Source organism: Dipodomys spectabilis, unplaced genomic scaffold (genome assembly GCF_019054845.1).
Source record: "Dipodomys spectabilis isolate Male_0828 unplaced genomic scaffold, ASM1905484v1 ptg000119l, whole genome shotgun sequence".
In the NCBI taxonomy this organism is placed as follows: domain Eukaryota; kingdom Metazoa; phylum Chordata; class Mammalia; order Rodentia; family Heteromyidae; genus Dipodomys; species Dipodomys spectabilis.
Genome location: NW_024870796.1, coordinates 745,009 through 761,121, shown reverse-complemented (window position 1 = coordinate 761,121; position 16,113 = coordinate 745,009). Strand labels below are relative to the sequence as shown.

Here is a 16,113-nt window from a genome sequence, read left to right as displayed (position 1 = left end):
CTTTGAACCACAATCCCCAGATCTCAGCCTCCTGAGTAGCTTGGATTATAGGCGTGAGCCACCAGCACCTAGCTTAGGTTCTTTCTTGAGTGCTGCCATCACCCTACTTTTCCTGTCCAGACCTGTCAGCTGCTTTTAAAGTAAGAAATTCCTCTGTAGTTGTCTTGTTACCCAATTTTTAACCAATTAAAACTTAGGTTAAACACTTTAATCAAGGTTGCGGTCCTTTACTGGTTGCAGTGAAAAATGTTTTAATAATTGTGGACTCAAGCTCTTGTGTCAGAATGTAGTCTAAAAATGAGAGAGCTAGTGATGACCTCAGTTCACAGGTCATCATCAAAGTCTTCCCCAGTTGTAAAGAGGTTGCATGGGCTCACTGATGGGGCCTTCTGTGTTTCTTGGTCCAAAGGCTTTGCCTGCACCCAAGGAGTTGCTGTGTCCCATGATCCCTCGAGGTTCTTCCTGATGGGACTCTCTGGGCTGCATGTGGCCTGAGGAAGCTGGATGGTGGCAAGCGGCCAACTTGAGCAAACTTTTCCTGAGGTTTCAGTCTCAGGAGTCTCTTGCTCAGCATATGTTGGACTGGGGCCCCTCAGGAGTGGTCTTGCTGGCTCTGTGTCCACATGTGAGCTGTTTCCAGGTGATGAGAGAAATCGTGCCCACTTAGAAGATGAAGCTTTACTGTAGGACGCAGGACCTGGTTTCCATTGAGGACCACCAAGCTCCCTGGTGTGGCTGTGCGAAGAGTTCCAGAGGCTGACTTGTAGCTCCATTCCCAGCAGGCCAGCATGGTCCTGAAAGAAGCCAGAGAAGAGCACTCCATTAGGCCTGGAGCCTCAGCCTTAGCACTGACCCCTCCACTTGATGAGTCCTGCCTGCTAGTCCTGGAACGATGGGGACAGGCTCAGAGTGAAGATGTGCACTCTACATCACCCTGGCATCGCTGCCCTGTTTGCTTATTCCTGGCCAGGTAGGAGGATTACTTCTAGGACCAGGATGGGGTTATGGTGTGAAGGAGGTGGCGGCACTGTGTTCTCTGGGGCATGGCAACTAGTCTGGGAGCTGGCTTCTCTTAAGAACCAAAAAGAAAGCTAGGCACCACCACATGCTTGTAATCCTAGCTACTGAGTAGGCTGAGAATTGCAGATGGAAGCCAGCCTGGGCAGGACAAGAGGGAGACTCTTAATCTCTAAATAACCACCAAGAAGCCAGAAGTGGAGCTGTGGCTCAAGTAGTATAAGTAGATGACCATCCTTGAAAAACTAAATTTGAACACTGTCCATTCCAGGCCTCAAGTTCAAGCCCCAGGACCAACACAAAGTGTTGGGTTCCGAAACCCCTTGAAACACACAGCACCCCTATACTCCTGCCCAGGAAGAGTCTGTAGCCTGACAGCTTTGCCGCTGAGCAGGCTGTGAGATTAAACAGGACACAGAGTGTTGGGCTGAGCACACAATAACTCAATCATTTCTGTAGTCTAAATTCAGGCCTGTACACCTACTGCAGTGAGTCACTGGGTAGGTATTGGCAACAGTAGAGTTTGACTGCTGTCTTGTCTTGGAGCAGCCTGAAGCTGACCAGATCTTTGCCACGAGGCAGTGTCCAAGTGGGGATTCTCAGCCTCATTCTCAGTCAGACCTGTGTCCTAGAGTGCTGGGTGTCTTTAGGGGAGAGCCCAGAGTAGAGTTCCCCAGTCTGCAGGATGAAGACATCCTGCCTCCTAAGCTGAGCTTGTGAGGTGAGGTGCATGATTAACAGCCCTGTGGCCTAGGCTCAACTACTTGGGAGGCTGAGGTAGGGTGACTGCTTAAGCCCAGGAGTTTGAGACCAGCTTGGGCCTAAAACATAAAAACAAAACCCCTCAAAACCTAAGAGGTCCAGCTGAGAGCATGTTTGCACAATGCTGTTTGCTCAGTGCTCACAGGACCAGAAGACCCTCCGCTCATCCATCTCCTGGGGTTCCAGGTCCTGACATCATGGCTCCATGGAGGCTGGTCTGTGTGCACTTTATTTCCCCAGCCAGCTCATCACCCAGTGGCGCAGTGTCTGACTCCCAGGCCAGCCACCAATCCAGTCTCTGCTCCTGGTTTGTAGTTGCTAGTTTTGTTATTGTTGTTAGTCGTGGGGCTTGAACTCTGGGCCTGGGCGCTGTCCCTCAGCTCTTCAGCTCAAGGCTAGTGCTCTACCACTTGAGCTACTGTGCCACTTACGGTTTTCTGGTGGTTTATTGGAGAGAAGAGTTTCAAAAGACTTTCCTGCCAGGGCTGGCTTTGAACTGCAATCCTCAGATCTCAGCCTCCTGAGTAGCTACGATGACAGGTGTGAGTCGCCTGCACCCCGGCTTCTAGTTTAAGATTGTTACTTAAATTTTCTGGCAGTATTGGGATTTGAATTCAGGGCCCTGCACTTTTTAAATAAGTGCTCAGGTCCCACTGTATTGACTAGGCTGGCCTGGAACTTGAGACCTTCCTACTGTGGTGTCTCAAGTGTGTACCACCATACCTGAAACATTCAGAACGCAGGGTATAGGACACCCTTGCTGTGTCGGGCCGAGCCCTCCGCCTTTCCTTGTGTAGGCAGCTGCACCCCAGGGTTCAGTTAGGGCCAGGCCCAGCTGTTCCAAGCTGGCTGTGTGGAGACGAGCTCCCCTCCACTTGTGCTCCTGCAACCCCTGTCCAGACACCAGCCCATCCCTTAGGCACAACAGTGCTGGCACAGAACTGACTCCACTGTGGAGCGGTCACTTATACATTCCAGCCCAACTCTTCAGGGAAAGCTCAGCTTCTTTGCTCACCAGGAACAGAGCAGCCTGAGATACCAGTGGGATGGTGCAGACTTGGGCCTTGGTAAAACAGCAGGGACAATTTGGTAAGAAACTTCACTGAGCACTGCTTGTCACAGTGGTACACACATTCGTTTACAGCAGTTACAGCAGCCAGCGGCAAGCCTACACGTCCACACTAGGAACCTCGGTACAGGTAACTTGGATTTTCATAGCTGTACTTCTCGAAAATGACAGAAAACCTTGCACAGCAAGTGCTCCACCACAGCCACCTCCAGCCCTAGCCATGTTCTCTCCTCCCCCCTCCCCTCCCTCCAGTCTCTCACCCTACTCCCCTCTTTCACTTTTTTTTTTTTGCCAGTCCTGGGGCCTAGGCACTGTCCAAGCTGCTTTTTGCTCAAGGCTAGCACTCAACCACTTGAGCCACAGCGCCATTTCTGTGTATGTAGTACTGAGGAATCAAACCCAGGGCTTCATGCATGCTAGGCAAGCACTCTACCACTAAGCCACATTCCTCTCCATTTCCCTCCCCCCCCCTTTCTCCTCCTTCCTTCCCCCTCCCTTCCCATCCTCCCTCCTTCCCCCCATTCTCCTTTCCTCCCCTCCCCCTCCTCTCCTAGCTCTTTTCATTTCTCTCCCCTATCACCCTCTCTGCTCCTCCCCTCTCCCCCTTCCCCTTCCCCCTCCTCTCCCCCTTCCCCTTCCCCCTCCTCTCCCCCTTCCCCTTCCCCCTCCTCTCCCCCTTCCCCCTCTCCCCCTCTCCCCCTTCCCCTTCCCCCTCTCCCCCTTCCCCTTCCCCCTCTCCCCCTTCCCCCTCTCCCCCTTCCCCTTCCCCCTCTCCCCCCCTTCCCCCTCTCCCCCCCTTCCCCCTCTCCCCTCCTCTCCCCCCTCCTCTCCCCCTTCCCCCCCTCCTCTCCCCCTTCCCCCCCCCTCCTCTCCCCCTTCCCCCCCCCTCCTCTCTGCTTAGCTTGTTGGAATATTTTATGCAACAAAGTTGTCTGATTCTAGACTAGCAAACAGCCAGTTAGGACCTTTAAGCAACATATAGATAGAACGTGGTGTCACAACCCCCAGCCGGGCCCGGTGACAGACGCACACAGGTTCACCTACCTGCAGACTGCGATTCTCATCCTGTGGCTGGCCTGCATCATCTTCAGTGGCACGCACTTCACTGGCAGGGTTCACACACCTGAGGGGAAGAGACCAGGAAGATGAGGGACAAAGATGCAAGAACAGGCTACAAGGACCTCACAGCAATACTATTTTGAGGATCCTGGGGACGCGGTCTATGGCCACCCAGCTCACACAGGGCTGGGGGACTGCCATCAGTGGTACTCCACCCTCAGGTAAAATTTACCTATCAAGAGCAGCCCAAAACGTCAGGGCTATTATGAAGACAAAATGGTATGTGGCATAGGAAAACAGCTGCCCAGCCACGAGTGCAGGACAGCTGAACTGCTCCCCTTCCTTCTCCAGGGCTGGGGGTCTCGGGTACAGCGCTTGTCTAATATGCATAGGCTCGAAGCTGGATCTCCAGCACCACAGGGAGAAGTAAAAGGCAGACTTCATCAACCCAAGGTTCTCCTGGCACTGTGAGGACAAGGACACTGGTCAGCCGGGAGACGTCCTCAGCTTAGCTCTCCTCTCCCATCTGCAACTGCAGCACTGAGCCACGCAACTCATCCAGGCAGACAAATACCTTTGTCATTACTACCCTGAAAAGAAGATAAAAATTTGAGCCAGGCGCCGGTGGCTCATGCCTGTAATCCTAGCTGAGGCCAAGATCTGAAGATCACAGTTCAAAGCCAGCCTGGGCAGTAAAGTCTGGGGCTTAAAAACTCAGGCATTCTTGCTCATGGTTGGTGGTTGGCAATCTACTTCTACCACTTAAACCACATCCTCAATCCCAGCTTTCTCTTGGTTCATTTGATCAAAGAGTTTCTTGACTCTGCCCTTAGCTGGCTTTGAACCTCAATCTTCAAACCTCAGGCTTTTGAGTAGTGAGGATTGTAGATTTGAGCCACCAGCTTCTGTGGTATTTGATTTAAAAACAATCCAGTTGTTTGCTGCAGTTATGTAAAGATAAAACTGAGTTTCGCAAGTTGGCCTTGGTAATCATTAACTTTAGTTTTGAATTAAGATTTCCCAAGCTAGGCGCCGGTAGCTCACACCTGTAATCCTAGCTACTCAGGGGGCTAAGATCTGAGGATTGTGGTTCAAAGCCAGCCTGGGCAGGAAAGTCTATGAAACTCTTATCTCCAATTAATCACCAGAAAACCAGAAGTGACACTGTGGCTCAAGTGGTAGAGCACTTACCTTGAGCTGAGGGATGGCGCCCAGGCCCAGAGTTCAAGCCCCACGACCGACCAAAAAAAAAAAAAACAAAACTTCCTCCAAACACAAAGGCACAATCCCCTGGTGCCTCTCTCTGATCATATATTAAAAAAAAAAATCTGGATGCTGGTGGCTCACACCTGAAGATTATGGTTCAAAGGCAGCCTTGGGCAGGAAAGCCCGTGAGACACTTATCTCTAACTAACCACCAGAAAAAACAAGTGGTACTGTGGCTCAAAGTGGTAGAGCTGCTAGCCTTGAACAAAAGAGCTCAAGGGCAACACCCAGGTCCAAAGTTCACGCCCCATGACCAACAAGAAAATTTCCTCCATCCATAATCATGTTCGCAAATAATGCTGATTGCAAAACTGATTTCCTATGAAACATTTTGTGGATCTAAAAATTTTAGGAATGATACCGCTTTGACTTGGGAAGATGTTCTGCTCTTACTTTTCAAATATTGCCTTTACCTCACTGCCTCTTTTTATTCTTGGCAGTACTGGGGTTTGAGCTCAGGGCCTTCTACTTGCTAGGCAGGCCTCTACTACTCCTGGGCCACTCTGCCAGCCCTCTCCATTTTCTTTAGTCTTTTTGTTTTTTTTTTCCCTTCGGTGTCACTGGGCACCAAACTCAGGCTTCACACGTGCTAGGCAAGCACTCTGCCGCTGCACGGGCCCACTAGAGTTCTCTGTAGTTGCATTGGTTTTTTTTTTTTTTTTTGTCCGGTCGTGGGGCCTGAACTCTGGGCCTGGGCGCTGTCCCTCAGCTCTTCAGCTCAAGGCGAGCGCTCTACCACTTGAGCCACAGCGCCACTTCCAGCTTTTTTCATTTTGCTTTATGTGGTGCTGAGGAATCAAACCCAGGGCCTCAGGCGCGCTCTACCACTGAGCCACCTTCCCAGCCCAGTTGCATTGGTTTTTGTCCATGGTTCTTGGCTCCTAACTCCATCTACAGGCAGGGAAGAAAATCAAATTCTCTTGTCTAAGGCAGCCATAGAAAACTAGGTCACAGACTAGAACTCACCGAGGGGCCTGCACACACCCTGGAGGGAGCTGTGCTGCTCAGGAGGCCTCAGGTACTGAAGCAGACCTCTGTGGTTCCCCACCCAGCGCCCATCTCCATAAAAGCCCCAGACAGCTCCCTCCATGCTGGAAGGTGGCACACCCTAACTTCAAGCGACCCTTCCAGACCTCGACGTACCTCTTCACCTAGCTCTTTTGTATCTTCAGAATAAAGCAGTAAACATAAACCGTTCGTGTGTCCTGAGTTCTGTAGCCACTCAAGCAGCTGGCCCCAGAACTTCCACCTGTAGCTGGAGCTGTAACAGGTCTGGAGAGGGCAGTCTAGGGGGCTGAGCCCCGAGGGCGGGGTAGACAGTGTCAAAACTGACTGGGATTGGAGGACACCCAGCAGCTGCTGCCTGCTCCTTCCTGCCTTCTGCTGGCTGTGGTGGGCCCTTTTCCTACTGGCCCTGTCCAACAGGGTTTTCATCCCTAGAACATGTTAAATATGTGTCCACCCCTGAGCTACACCCTTGGTCCTATCTAAAAACAGCTTGACTTCCTGGCTCAGCTGGCACTTGTCCACTTGAGCCATGTCTCCAGTCCTGCTATTTGCTGGTCGTTTTAGAGATGGAATCACATGGACTTTTCTGCCTGGGCCTGCTTAGAACCTCTACCCTCTGGATCTCAGCCTCCTTAAAGTAGCTAGGATTACAGGCAGAAGCACCAGCACCTGGCTGTAGCCTGCATTTTTAGTAATTTTCAGCAGACTCCAGTGTCAAACTCAGGAGTCTGAGGGACTTTCCACAGCACTGCCTCCCAGTGGTGGCGGCCACAGCACACGGTCACACATGCCTTTCAAACTGTACCTGAATGGCAGCTCGGAAGCCTGTCCCTGCAGCAGATTTAATTTTTGGACATGGCGTCTGCAGTCAGCACCAGAGCCCTCACCGTAGGTCTGAGAAGGAAAAAACACCCATGAAACAGATCACCGACATGCCTGAGCCTCAGAGAGGATGAGTAAGTCCTGCCAGGCCCGGCACGTCCCAAGCAGTATGACTGTGATTTCTAGACTGTTTATCAATGAATGGGCTCTGAAACTGTGGTTTAGCTTTACCTGGCTGCCCTTGAACTCTGCCTATCAAATCCATATCAACCCACAGCCCCACACAAAATGGTTAGTGGACATGAATGAATAGAAAGGTCACAAGAGAAGCACCAATGATGTCAACGCACACACAGAATACAATGGAAAGAATGCAAAATGACATGGCTTGGGGCAGCTGCTCATTTTGTTCCATCTATGTTTACTGAGCACCTACTGGCACGGGTGCCACGCGCTGCTCTACATGTGGATGCCACACAGCAACGGACAGAAGTCCCCCGCCATGGAGCTCACGCCCAGACACCATAAGCCCGTGAAAGGGCTTGACATGAAGGGGGGGGTGGACACACTTTGTGTCCCCCCAAGGTGACACTTCAGCCACAAACAGGAAGACACTGCTTGACTCCCACCTGTAATCCTGGCTACTCAGGAGGCTGAGATCTGAGGATCACGGTTTGAAGTCAGTCCAGGCAATAAAATCCATAAGACCCGTCTCCAACTAACCATCAAAAAGCCAGACGTGGATGGAGTAGTGGCTCAAGGGGTAGGCACTATCTTTGAGTGAAAAAGCTAAAGCTTGGTTTGACAGTGGTCAGACCAAGTTTAAGCTGCAGTACCAGTGTGCTGTGCGTGCACCTACACACACTCTCTAGGAAGACCATTCCAGCAGGCACAGGGCCTGGCCCTGGGCTGCCGCTGACAGGAGATGGCTGGCTGCCGCTGGTCTGGTGGCTGAGTCTTCCCTATAAGGGAATGGATTTTTTCATTTTTTTTTGTGTGTTGCTGGTCTTGAGGCTTGAACTCAGGGCCTGTGCACTGTCCCTGAGCTTTGTTTGCTCAAGGCTAACATTCTACCACTTGAGCTAAAGCGCCACTTCCAGCTTTCTGTTCATGTGGTACTGAGGAATGGAACCCAGGCTTCATGCATGCTAGTAAGCAATCCACCACTCAGCCGCCTTCCCAGCCCTTCAACTCTGTTTTTGAGGTGAGCATCACCAGGCTCCCCAGCCTGGCCGCTTGAGTACAGGGTGACAGGCTTATGTGCAAACACATTGGCATTGCAATCCCCCTTCTGGGCAGTGCTGGGGATTGAACTCAAGGCCACACACTTGCTATGCAGGCTCTCTACCACTTAAGCCACACCCCCAGTCCCTTTTTGCATTGGTTAATTTTGAGGTCAGGTCTTGCTTTATGCCTGAAGCAAGTCAAGACTCCAACTCTACTTGTGCTTCCCGTATCGCTTGGAGTGACAAGTGTGAGCCACTGTGCCAGTCATAGCTCTGTAGCTGGGCTAACGGGAGAACACCACCACCCTACAACTAGCTCCTAACCATTTAACCTGAGCTGGTCTCCAGCTGTGATTCTGATCTCTGCCTCCCCAGGAGGTAGAGTATAGAACTGAGACACTGCACCTGGTTCTTTGCATTCACCAGCTCAGCATCAGGGATCTTACCAATTGCAAATGGAAATACTTGACAAAAGACCCGCCTTAAAAGGGGCTTTAACAGGGCTGGGAAGGTAGCTCAGTGGTAGAGTGCTTGCCTTTCATTCATGAAGCCCTGGGTTCGATTCCTCAGCACCACATAAGCAGAAAAAGCTGGAAGTGGTGCTGTGACTTAACTGGTAGAGTGCTAGCCTTGAGCTGAGGGACAGCGCCCAGACCCAGAGTTCAGGGCCCACAATGGCCAAAAAAAAAAGGGGGGGGGGGGGACTAACAAATTAGGCTATGAGTATAATGCATCTTCATCTATTCATAGTTTAGATGATGTAATGCTCATTGGAGGTGGTAGGGGAGACTGAGGCAGAAGGACTGTGTGAACTCGGGGGTTCAAGACCAACCTGGGCCCCTAGGGGGGCCCTCTGTCATTCTGTACTCCACGCTCACCCCCAGAGCAGCACGCTGGAGGACACGGATGGATCACACCATTGCATAGATGATTTTGGTGTCTACTGGGCATCCAGGAACTAAGGCTGCACGAGTACCATCATTTGAGCATTTTTGTGTTTTGCTAGCAAACTACCTCTGTGAGCCGAGGAGACGCTGCACCTGCCCCTCTGCCTGCCAGGTCATTTGCACAGGTCATTTGCACGCAGCTGAGCGCCCAGGCCAGTCAGGTGTGTGCTTTCCACGTGGACAGCAGGGGCGCACGGGAAAACCAGCCCGAAGCCATGCCTCCCCTCCCTCCTCACCATCAACCCGGAAGCCCTGGAAGGCCCGCTGGGGGGTTAACTCCAACACAGAGGGCCTTCCAGCCCTGAGCCACTGGCTGTGACCAAGATGACAGGGAGGGTGGTATGCACCAAGAGGGGGTGGTGGGAGGGGATGGAGAGGAAGGGAGGACTAAAAACAGCTGCGTTCAATTTGTTCTGCCTTCCCAGTGCGGTTTGCAGGCAGACGAGCTGTGAAATGTGCACTGTGTGATTCTGCACCAAACACTCCTGTGCTTCTATTTAAAACTGCCACTGCACAATATAAACATGCAAAGCAGAATTCATCTTAATTGGATGTTGGTCTTTTGTTTTTTGGTTTTTCTTTTTCTTTTTTTTGTCGGTGGTGGGGCCTGAACTCTGGGTCTGGGCGCTGTCCCTCAGCTCTTCAGCTCAAGGCTAGCGCTCTACCACTTGAGCCACAGCGCCACTTCCGGCTTTTTCCCCCCCTGTGTATGTGGTACTGAGGAATCGAACCCAGGGCCTCATGCATGCAAGGCAAGCATTTTACCACTGAGCCACCTTCCCAACCCAGTTTTTCTTTTCAAATTCTTTTTTTTTGGTCGGTTGTGGGGCTTGAACTCTGGGCTTGGGCGCTGTCCCTCAGCTCTTCAGCTCAAGGCGAGCGCTCTACCACTTGAGCCACAGCGCCACTTCCAGTTTTTGAATGATTTATTGGAGAAAAGAGTCTCATGGACTTTTCTGCCCGGGCTGGCTTTGAACCATGATCCTCAGATCTCAGCCTCCTCAGTAGCTAGGATTACAGGCGTGAGCCACCAGCGCCCAGCTCAAATTCTTTATTGTGATTAAGTGGTTACATAATTTCCCAAGTTTCACAGTATTGTGGGATAGTGATGCTTAGTTAAAGTCACAAACACATTCTAACTTTCATGGGGCAAATTGTCTATCATGGTCTATAACATTTATGAGTTCTGTGAGCTTTGCAACACAGTTATTTCTTCCACATTGGGTGGTATGTACATTTCTTTTGTTTTACATAGCATCAGCTGGGTTCCCTCTTTCCCAGAGATTTTTGTTTTTTTGGCCGATCCTGGGACTTGAACTCAGGGCCTGGGCACTGTCCTTGAGCTTCTTTTGCTCTAGGCTAGCACACTCCTTGAGCTGCAGCGCCACTTCCAGCTTTTTCTGTTTATGTGTATGTGGTACTGAGGAATCAAACCTAGGGCTTCATACATCCTAGGCAAACACTCTTACTACTAAGCCACATTCCCAGCCCATGTTGGCCTTTTTTTGGGGGGGGGGGGGGGGGGGGGAGGGTCCGGTCGTGAGGCCTGAACTCTGGGCCTGGGCGCTGTCCCTCAGCTCTTCAGCTCAAGGCTAGCGCTCTACCACTTGAGCCACAGCGCCACTTCCGGCATTTTTCTTTTTGCTTATGTGGTACTGAGGAATCGAACCCAGGGCCTCAGGCATGCAAGGCAAGCGCTCTACCACTGAGCCACCTTCCCAGCCCCATGTTGGCCTTTTCTTAGGAAGACATTAAACAGGGCATTTAAGATGTCAGGGAGCCTGTGGGGCAGTAAATGCCTGTAATCCCAGCCCTTGGTGAGTTGTTGCCCGTTTTGGCCAAACAACAAAAAGAAAGTATCAAGGGGTTGGGGGGGGGGGGGTGTAAGGCACTGAGTTAAATCTCCTCCCCACTAAAATGATGCAAAATCAAAAGAGCATTAAAGGCAGGGAAAAGCGTTATATTTTTGTGCTTTTTGGGGTGCAGTGCTGGGGATTAAATCCAGGGCCTTGCATATGCTAAACACACGCTTTACTGCAGAGCTACTGCCGTCCATTTCTAGTATGTTTAACCTTGAGCAGCCTGCTTGTTAAAGATAGGACCTACCCCCCCCCCCCCCACAGGCTCTCACTAATGGGGTGTGGCTTGCTCAAGTCAGGAATTGAAAGTGACCTAATGCATGGTTTAATCCAAGATGGATTCAAAACCTGAGGACTACTGGGAGGCAGTGATGGGCGGCAGTGGAAGGTCCCTGGGGCACGCGTGTGGGGTTACTTCCTGCCCTGGTTCCCTCCGCTGCTCCTGCCTCCAGGACCGGCCACCCCTGAACTGGGCTAAAATCAATCTTTGCCCCTTTATGTTTGTCAGGTACTTTGCCACTACAAAGAGAAAACGAATGCAGTACCCCCACCTTCAATATGCACTGCCACCCCCTCCCCCATATCGCTTATGCTGGGAAGAGACCCTGCAGCTTGGTTTCCCTTCCTCATGGAGACATGTCAAAAAAGCAGCAGGCTGTGCTGTGCCTGCCCAGCTGAGTGGCAGTCCCAGCTGACTGGACCGAACACGAACGTGTTTTGATAGGCAGCTGTGGGGGCCAACCAGGTGGCTCCTCCACGTTCACAATTGGATATCAGCCATTTCAGCAGGCTTAGAGGAGTTTCTGTGGGTCCTGAGCAGGGTATGGTGCTGTAAACTCTCCAGGAGAAACAGAGAAGAAGAAAAGGCAGGAGAGACACAGGGAGAAAGTGAGCGAGAGACGGGGTTAGGGGAAGGATGAAGCTTGTCTGCATCTTTTCTTGGGGAGGGGGGACTGAGACCAGGGTCTGAACTCAGGGCTGCACTTTCTCGCTTCATTTGCTTGCTTATGGCTGGTGATCTACCACCTGAGCCATGCTCCAGTCTGGTACTCTGCTGGTTACCTAGAGATGGATTTCCACGGTTTTTCTGCCTGGTCTGGCTTTGAACTGTGATCCTCCAGGTCTGAGCCTCTTGAATAACGAACTAGGTTTGAGTCACAAGTGCCGTTTTTTGTTTTGTTTTTTTTCTTTCTTTGAGACAGGGCTGCTAGGTAGCCCAGGCTTTTCTTGAACTCATAATCCTTTTGCCTCAGCCTCCTAGTAGGTAGTATTATAGAGATGCCTTTCCACACTTGGCTAGTTTTTCAGGTGTTCTATTTTTTCTTTAAATTAGCTTACATATTAGTTATATGGGAGATTTCATTACCATTATTTCACATACAACACTGATTTCCAATCAATCTCACTCCTTCGACCAGTATCGCTGCCTCCTCCCCCCCCCCAAAAAAAAAATGAAAGCAACCTCCCCAAATAGGTGTCACTGTTCCATTTTCATACTTGCAAATAACCTGTTTGGAGAGTATTCAAACTCCTTCATTCTCCTTACCATCAGGACTTTTGGTCTGATTGGTCAGAATCTCACTTTTTAGCCTAGGTTATCCTGGAACCCTATGTGGTCCAAGCTGGCCCCAAACTCCTGTCTCAGCCTCCTCAGTTTTTTTTATGGTGTGTGTGTTACTGAGGATTGAGCCTCACATTTTCTTTTCTTTTTTTTTTTTTTGGGGTCCGGTCGTGGGGCCTGAACTCTGGGCCTGGGCGCTGTCCCTCAGCTCTTCAGCTCAAGGCTAGCGCTCTACCACTTGAGCCACAGCGCCACTTCTGGCTTTTTTCTTATGTGGTGCTGAGGAATCGAACCCAGGGCCTCGAGCATGCAAGGCAAGTGCTCTACCACTGAGCCACCTTCCCAGCCTGAGCCTCACATTTTCTAGGCAGGCACTCTATCACTCCAGCCCGACTCTGAGCTGGTTATTTTCCAGGTAGGTCTCACTTTATGCCCAGAGCAGCCTGAGTTGTAAGTCCTCCTACTTGTGCTTCCCTGTGTCGCTGAGTGACAGGTGCAACACTGCCCAGCCACTGGAGGCCTTGCCCTGGCCTCAATTTCCTGATCTCCATCTCCCAAGTAGCTAGGACTACAAGGCTGGGGGAGTTCTGCCCTGGGACCCCGATACCCTATAATGTTGACAGCCTTTTGGTTTTTATTTGCCAGAAGCCGTTCTGACATGTTTTTGGCTATTAACAGTAACTAAAAGAACCTGGGTGGGGGTGCATTGGGAGGACACCTCCAGACCAGGTGCAGAGGACCCAAGGCCAAAGCACAGTTACCACCAACCAACCAACCAGAACCTTAATGGGAAAATACCTCTAAAGCCATTCCACTTCTAGGACTTTGTCCTAAGGACACAAATAGCTGGTCGAGCGAACAAAAGGGCAGTTGAAAAAGTTTCAGTGCTGCAGCTGCCTGGCACACCCAACGCCCTGGCTTCAATCACCACCACCATAAAAGGCTTTGCTGCAGTTGTTCATCACAGTGAAGACCCAAATCTACCCAGTGATGTGGGCCTGGGCACTTAACACTTAAGATCAAGCACTTAGGAAGCAGGTGGTGCTAAGAGCTGAACGAACATCCCCAAAGAAACTAGGCGGAGCCTCTGCTGCCATGGAGACTGCTCACACCAACACATCCACATGCAACTTCTAATCAGCACAAGAAGAGGGGGAGCCCCCCCCCGGGATTACAGAGGCCCGAAAAGAAAGTGGGCTTGAGTAGTTTCAAAGAGAATGATGGGGGAACAGATGAGAAAGGCGGGGGTCAGGAAAATGAAGAACCCAGCAGAAGGGATGCGGGCCACGTGAATCAGGAGAGATGGGTCAGAAAGATGCCAATGTGTGCCAGGCAATCTACACATTTGCTCCACTTCTGCACCTGCTCTCCCCATCCCCTCAGCTGCCATCCAACAGCCTTCTGCTGAGCCCACTATGCCTGGCTTCTGTTACCTTTCTACCTGATGTAATTTTCCTTTCATTGTACCGAGGCTACTTTTAAATTATATTCGTGTGTGTGTGTGTGTGTGTGTGTGTGCAAACACACGTGTGTCCAACACTATCAGTGTTCTTTGCAGGCTCTGCTCCATGCATTTCCACTGGTGAAGGGGGAGGATGGGAACGGAGGGAGCAGGAGCTGTGGCTGGGCGCTGCTGGGAACTCACCCGCAGGAGGGACTGTTTCTCTCCACAAGCCTTGCACGTCCATTTCAGACTCTTTTTCACCTGAAATGAAATTGCAGAAATAAAGCTGGGAGCCGGTGGCTCGTCCCTGTAGTCCTGGCTAATCAGGAGGCTGAGGACTGTTTGGAAGCTAACTAGGGAGTGTGACTCAAGTGCCAGCCTTAGAGAAAAAATAAATAAAAAATCAAGCAAGAGGGGGAGGAGGCCCTGAAATCCAAGCCCAGTATCCGTGCGCGCGCGCGCGCGCACACACACACACACACTCTAGATTTACAACTCAGACAATTATATAAAACTAACAATTTTGCTACATGGTGGATTTTATGAAATACTGGCGGGGGTCCGTGGCTCCGGCCGGGAATCCTACCTACTCAGAAGGCTTAGCTCTTAGGATCGTGGTTTGAAGCCAGCCCGTGCAGGGATCTTAGGATCGTGGTTTGAAGCCAGCCCGTGCAGGGATCTTAGGATCGTGGTTTGAAGCCAGCCCGTGCAGGGAAAGTCCATGGGACTCTCTAAAATAGCGGAGCCGTGGCTCAAGGGCTGCATCGCCACCCTTGGGCCTAAAGAGATTCTAAGGCGCGACAGCATCGACAGAGACGTGGTGGGGTACACTCCGGCATCCCAGAACTCGTGAGGCCGAAGCAGGAGAGACCCTGGGCTCCGGGAAAAGATCCCACCTTCAAACAACAAGGCAATCGACTGCCGTGTTTGGCACGCGCAAGGCGTCCCCCCCGCGGGGCTCCTACCCAGCCAGCGGGGCGCGGCGCGGCGGCAGGGGGCGGGGCGCGGCGGCAGGGGCGTGGCGCGGCGGCAGGGGGCGGGGCGCGGCGGCAGGGGGCGGGGCGCGGCGGCAGGGGGCGGGGCGCGCTGGCGCGTGGCCGGGACGCCGCGGCGCGGCCGGCCGGGCTCCGGAGCCCGCCGGGCCCTCGGACGTGCCCGGGGGCGAGGCTCTGCGCAGAGGGCTCCGTCCTCCCCCCGGGCGCCCCACCCGCCGGCCGAAATCAACCAGAGACGCCGACGCCGACCCGCCGAACCCGGTGTGCGGGGCGGGCGGAGCTCCGAGGCCGCGCGCGCCCGCGCTCAACCCCGGCGCCAAATTCAAACCAAAGGCCCGAAACGGGCGGCGTGTCGGGGAAGCGCAGTCACCCAAGACGGCACCCGAACCCTCCGCAGCTTGTCCACCATCGCGTGCGAGAGGAGAGCGAGGCCGGAGCCCGCCTCACCTGGTGAGCCTGGAAGAGACGGCAACTGCAGCACCGGAGGACCCGAGACCGCTGGGCCGACGCCATACGGACGCCCGCCGTGCGCGTGCGCGTGCGCGTGCGCTCCACGACCCAGCTCCGCCTTAGGTACCAGCTTCGGCCCCTCTAGGCCCCGGCGCCCACTCGAATGCACGCGCTCTACGCTACGTCCTCTCTAGGCCAAGGAGCCCACTCGCATGCTCGCGCGCTTCAGCCTCTCTAGGCGACGGTGCCCACTCGAATGCACGCACCCCCCCCCCCCCACTCTATGGCCTCTCTAGGCCCCGACATCCACTTGTATACATGCACCCTCCACGCTGTGGCCTCTCTAGGCTCCAGCATCCACTCGGATGCTCACTGGCCCCACGCAGCGGCCCCTCTAGGCCCCGGCGCCCACTTGGATGCGCGTGCAGCGGCCTTTCGGTCCCAGCATCCACTGAGGTGCGTGCGCGCTCCACGCTGTTGGGCTCTCGAGGCCCCTGCGCCCACTCAGATACACGCACCCACGCTCCACGCGGCTGCCTCTCTAGGCCCTAGCGCCCCACGCTGTGGCCAGTCCTGGCTCTGCTCCCTGGACGGCTCAACCCAGCCAACCGGCCTCACCCCCACAGGG

General features: G+C 52.9%; 1 protein-coding gene across 1 annotated transcript; it reads right to left on the bottom strand.

Annotated features, from left to right (window-relative positions):
* Window positions 1-193: 193 nt before the first annotated feature.
* Window positions 194-15,642, bottom strand: LOC122115371 (MRN complex interacting protein). The gene is made up of 5 exons (XM_042688795.1): window positions 15,483-15,642; window positions 14,242-14,301; window positions 6,987-7,075; window positions 3,893-3,971; window positions 194-794 (listed from the first exon to the last, which is right to left on the bottom strand). Exons 1-5 carry the CDS (start codon window positions 15,546-15,548, stop codon window positions 324-326), a joined length of 765 nt encoding a protein of 254 aa, XP_042544729.1. The 5' UTR covers window positions 15,549-15,642; the 3' UTR covers window positions 194-323.
* Window positions 15,643-16,113: the final 471 nt, after the last annotated feature.

Excerpts from the sequence above, each read along its gene's own strand:
- LOC122115371 (XM_042688795.1), bottom strand. The coding sequence starts at position 15,548 with ATGGCGTCGGCCCAGCGGTCTCGGGTCCTCCGGTGCTGCAGTTGCCGT. Across the intron at positions 14,302-15,482 it reads GTCTCTTCCAGGCTCACCAG|GTGAAAAAGAGTCTGAAATG; the intron begins GTGAGGCGGGCT and ends ATTTCATTTCAG. Across the intron at positions 7,076-14,241 it reads AGAAACAGTCCCTCCTGCGG|ACCTACGGTGAGGGCTCTGG; the intron begins GTGAGTTCCCAG and ends TTTCCTTCTCAG.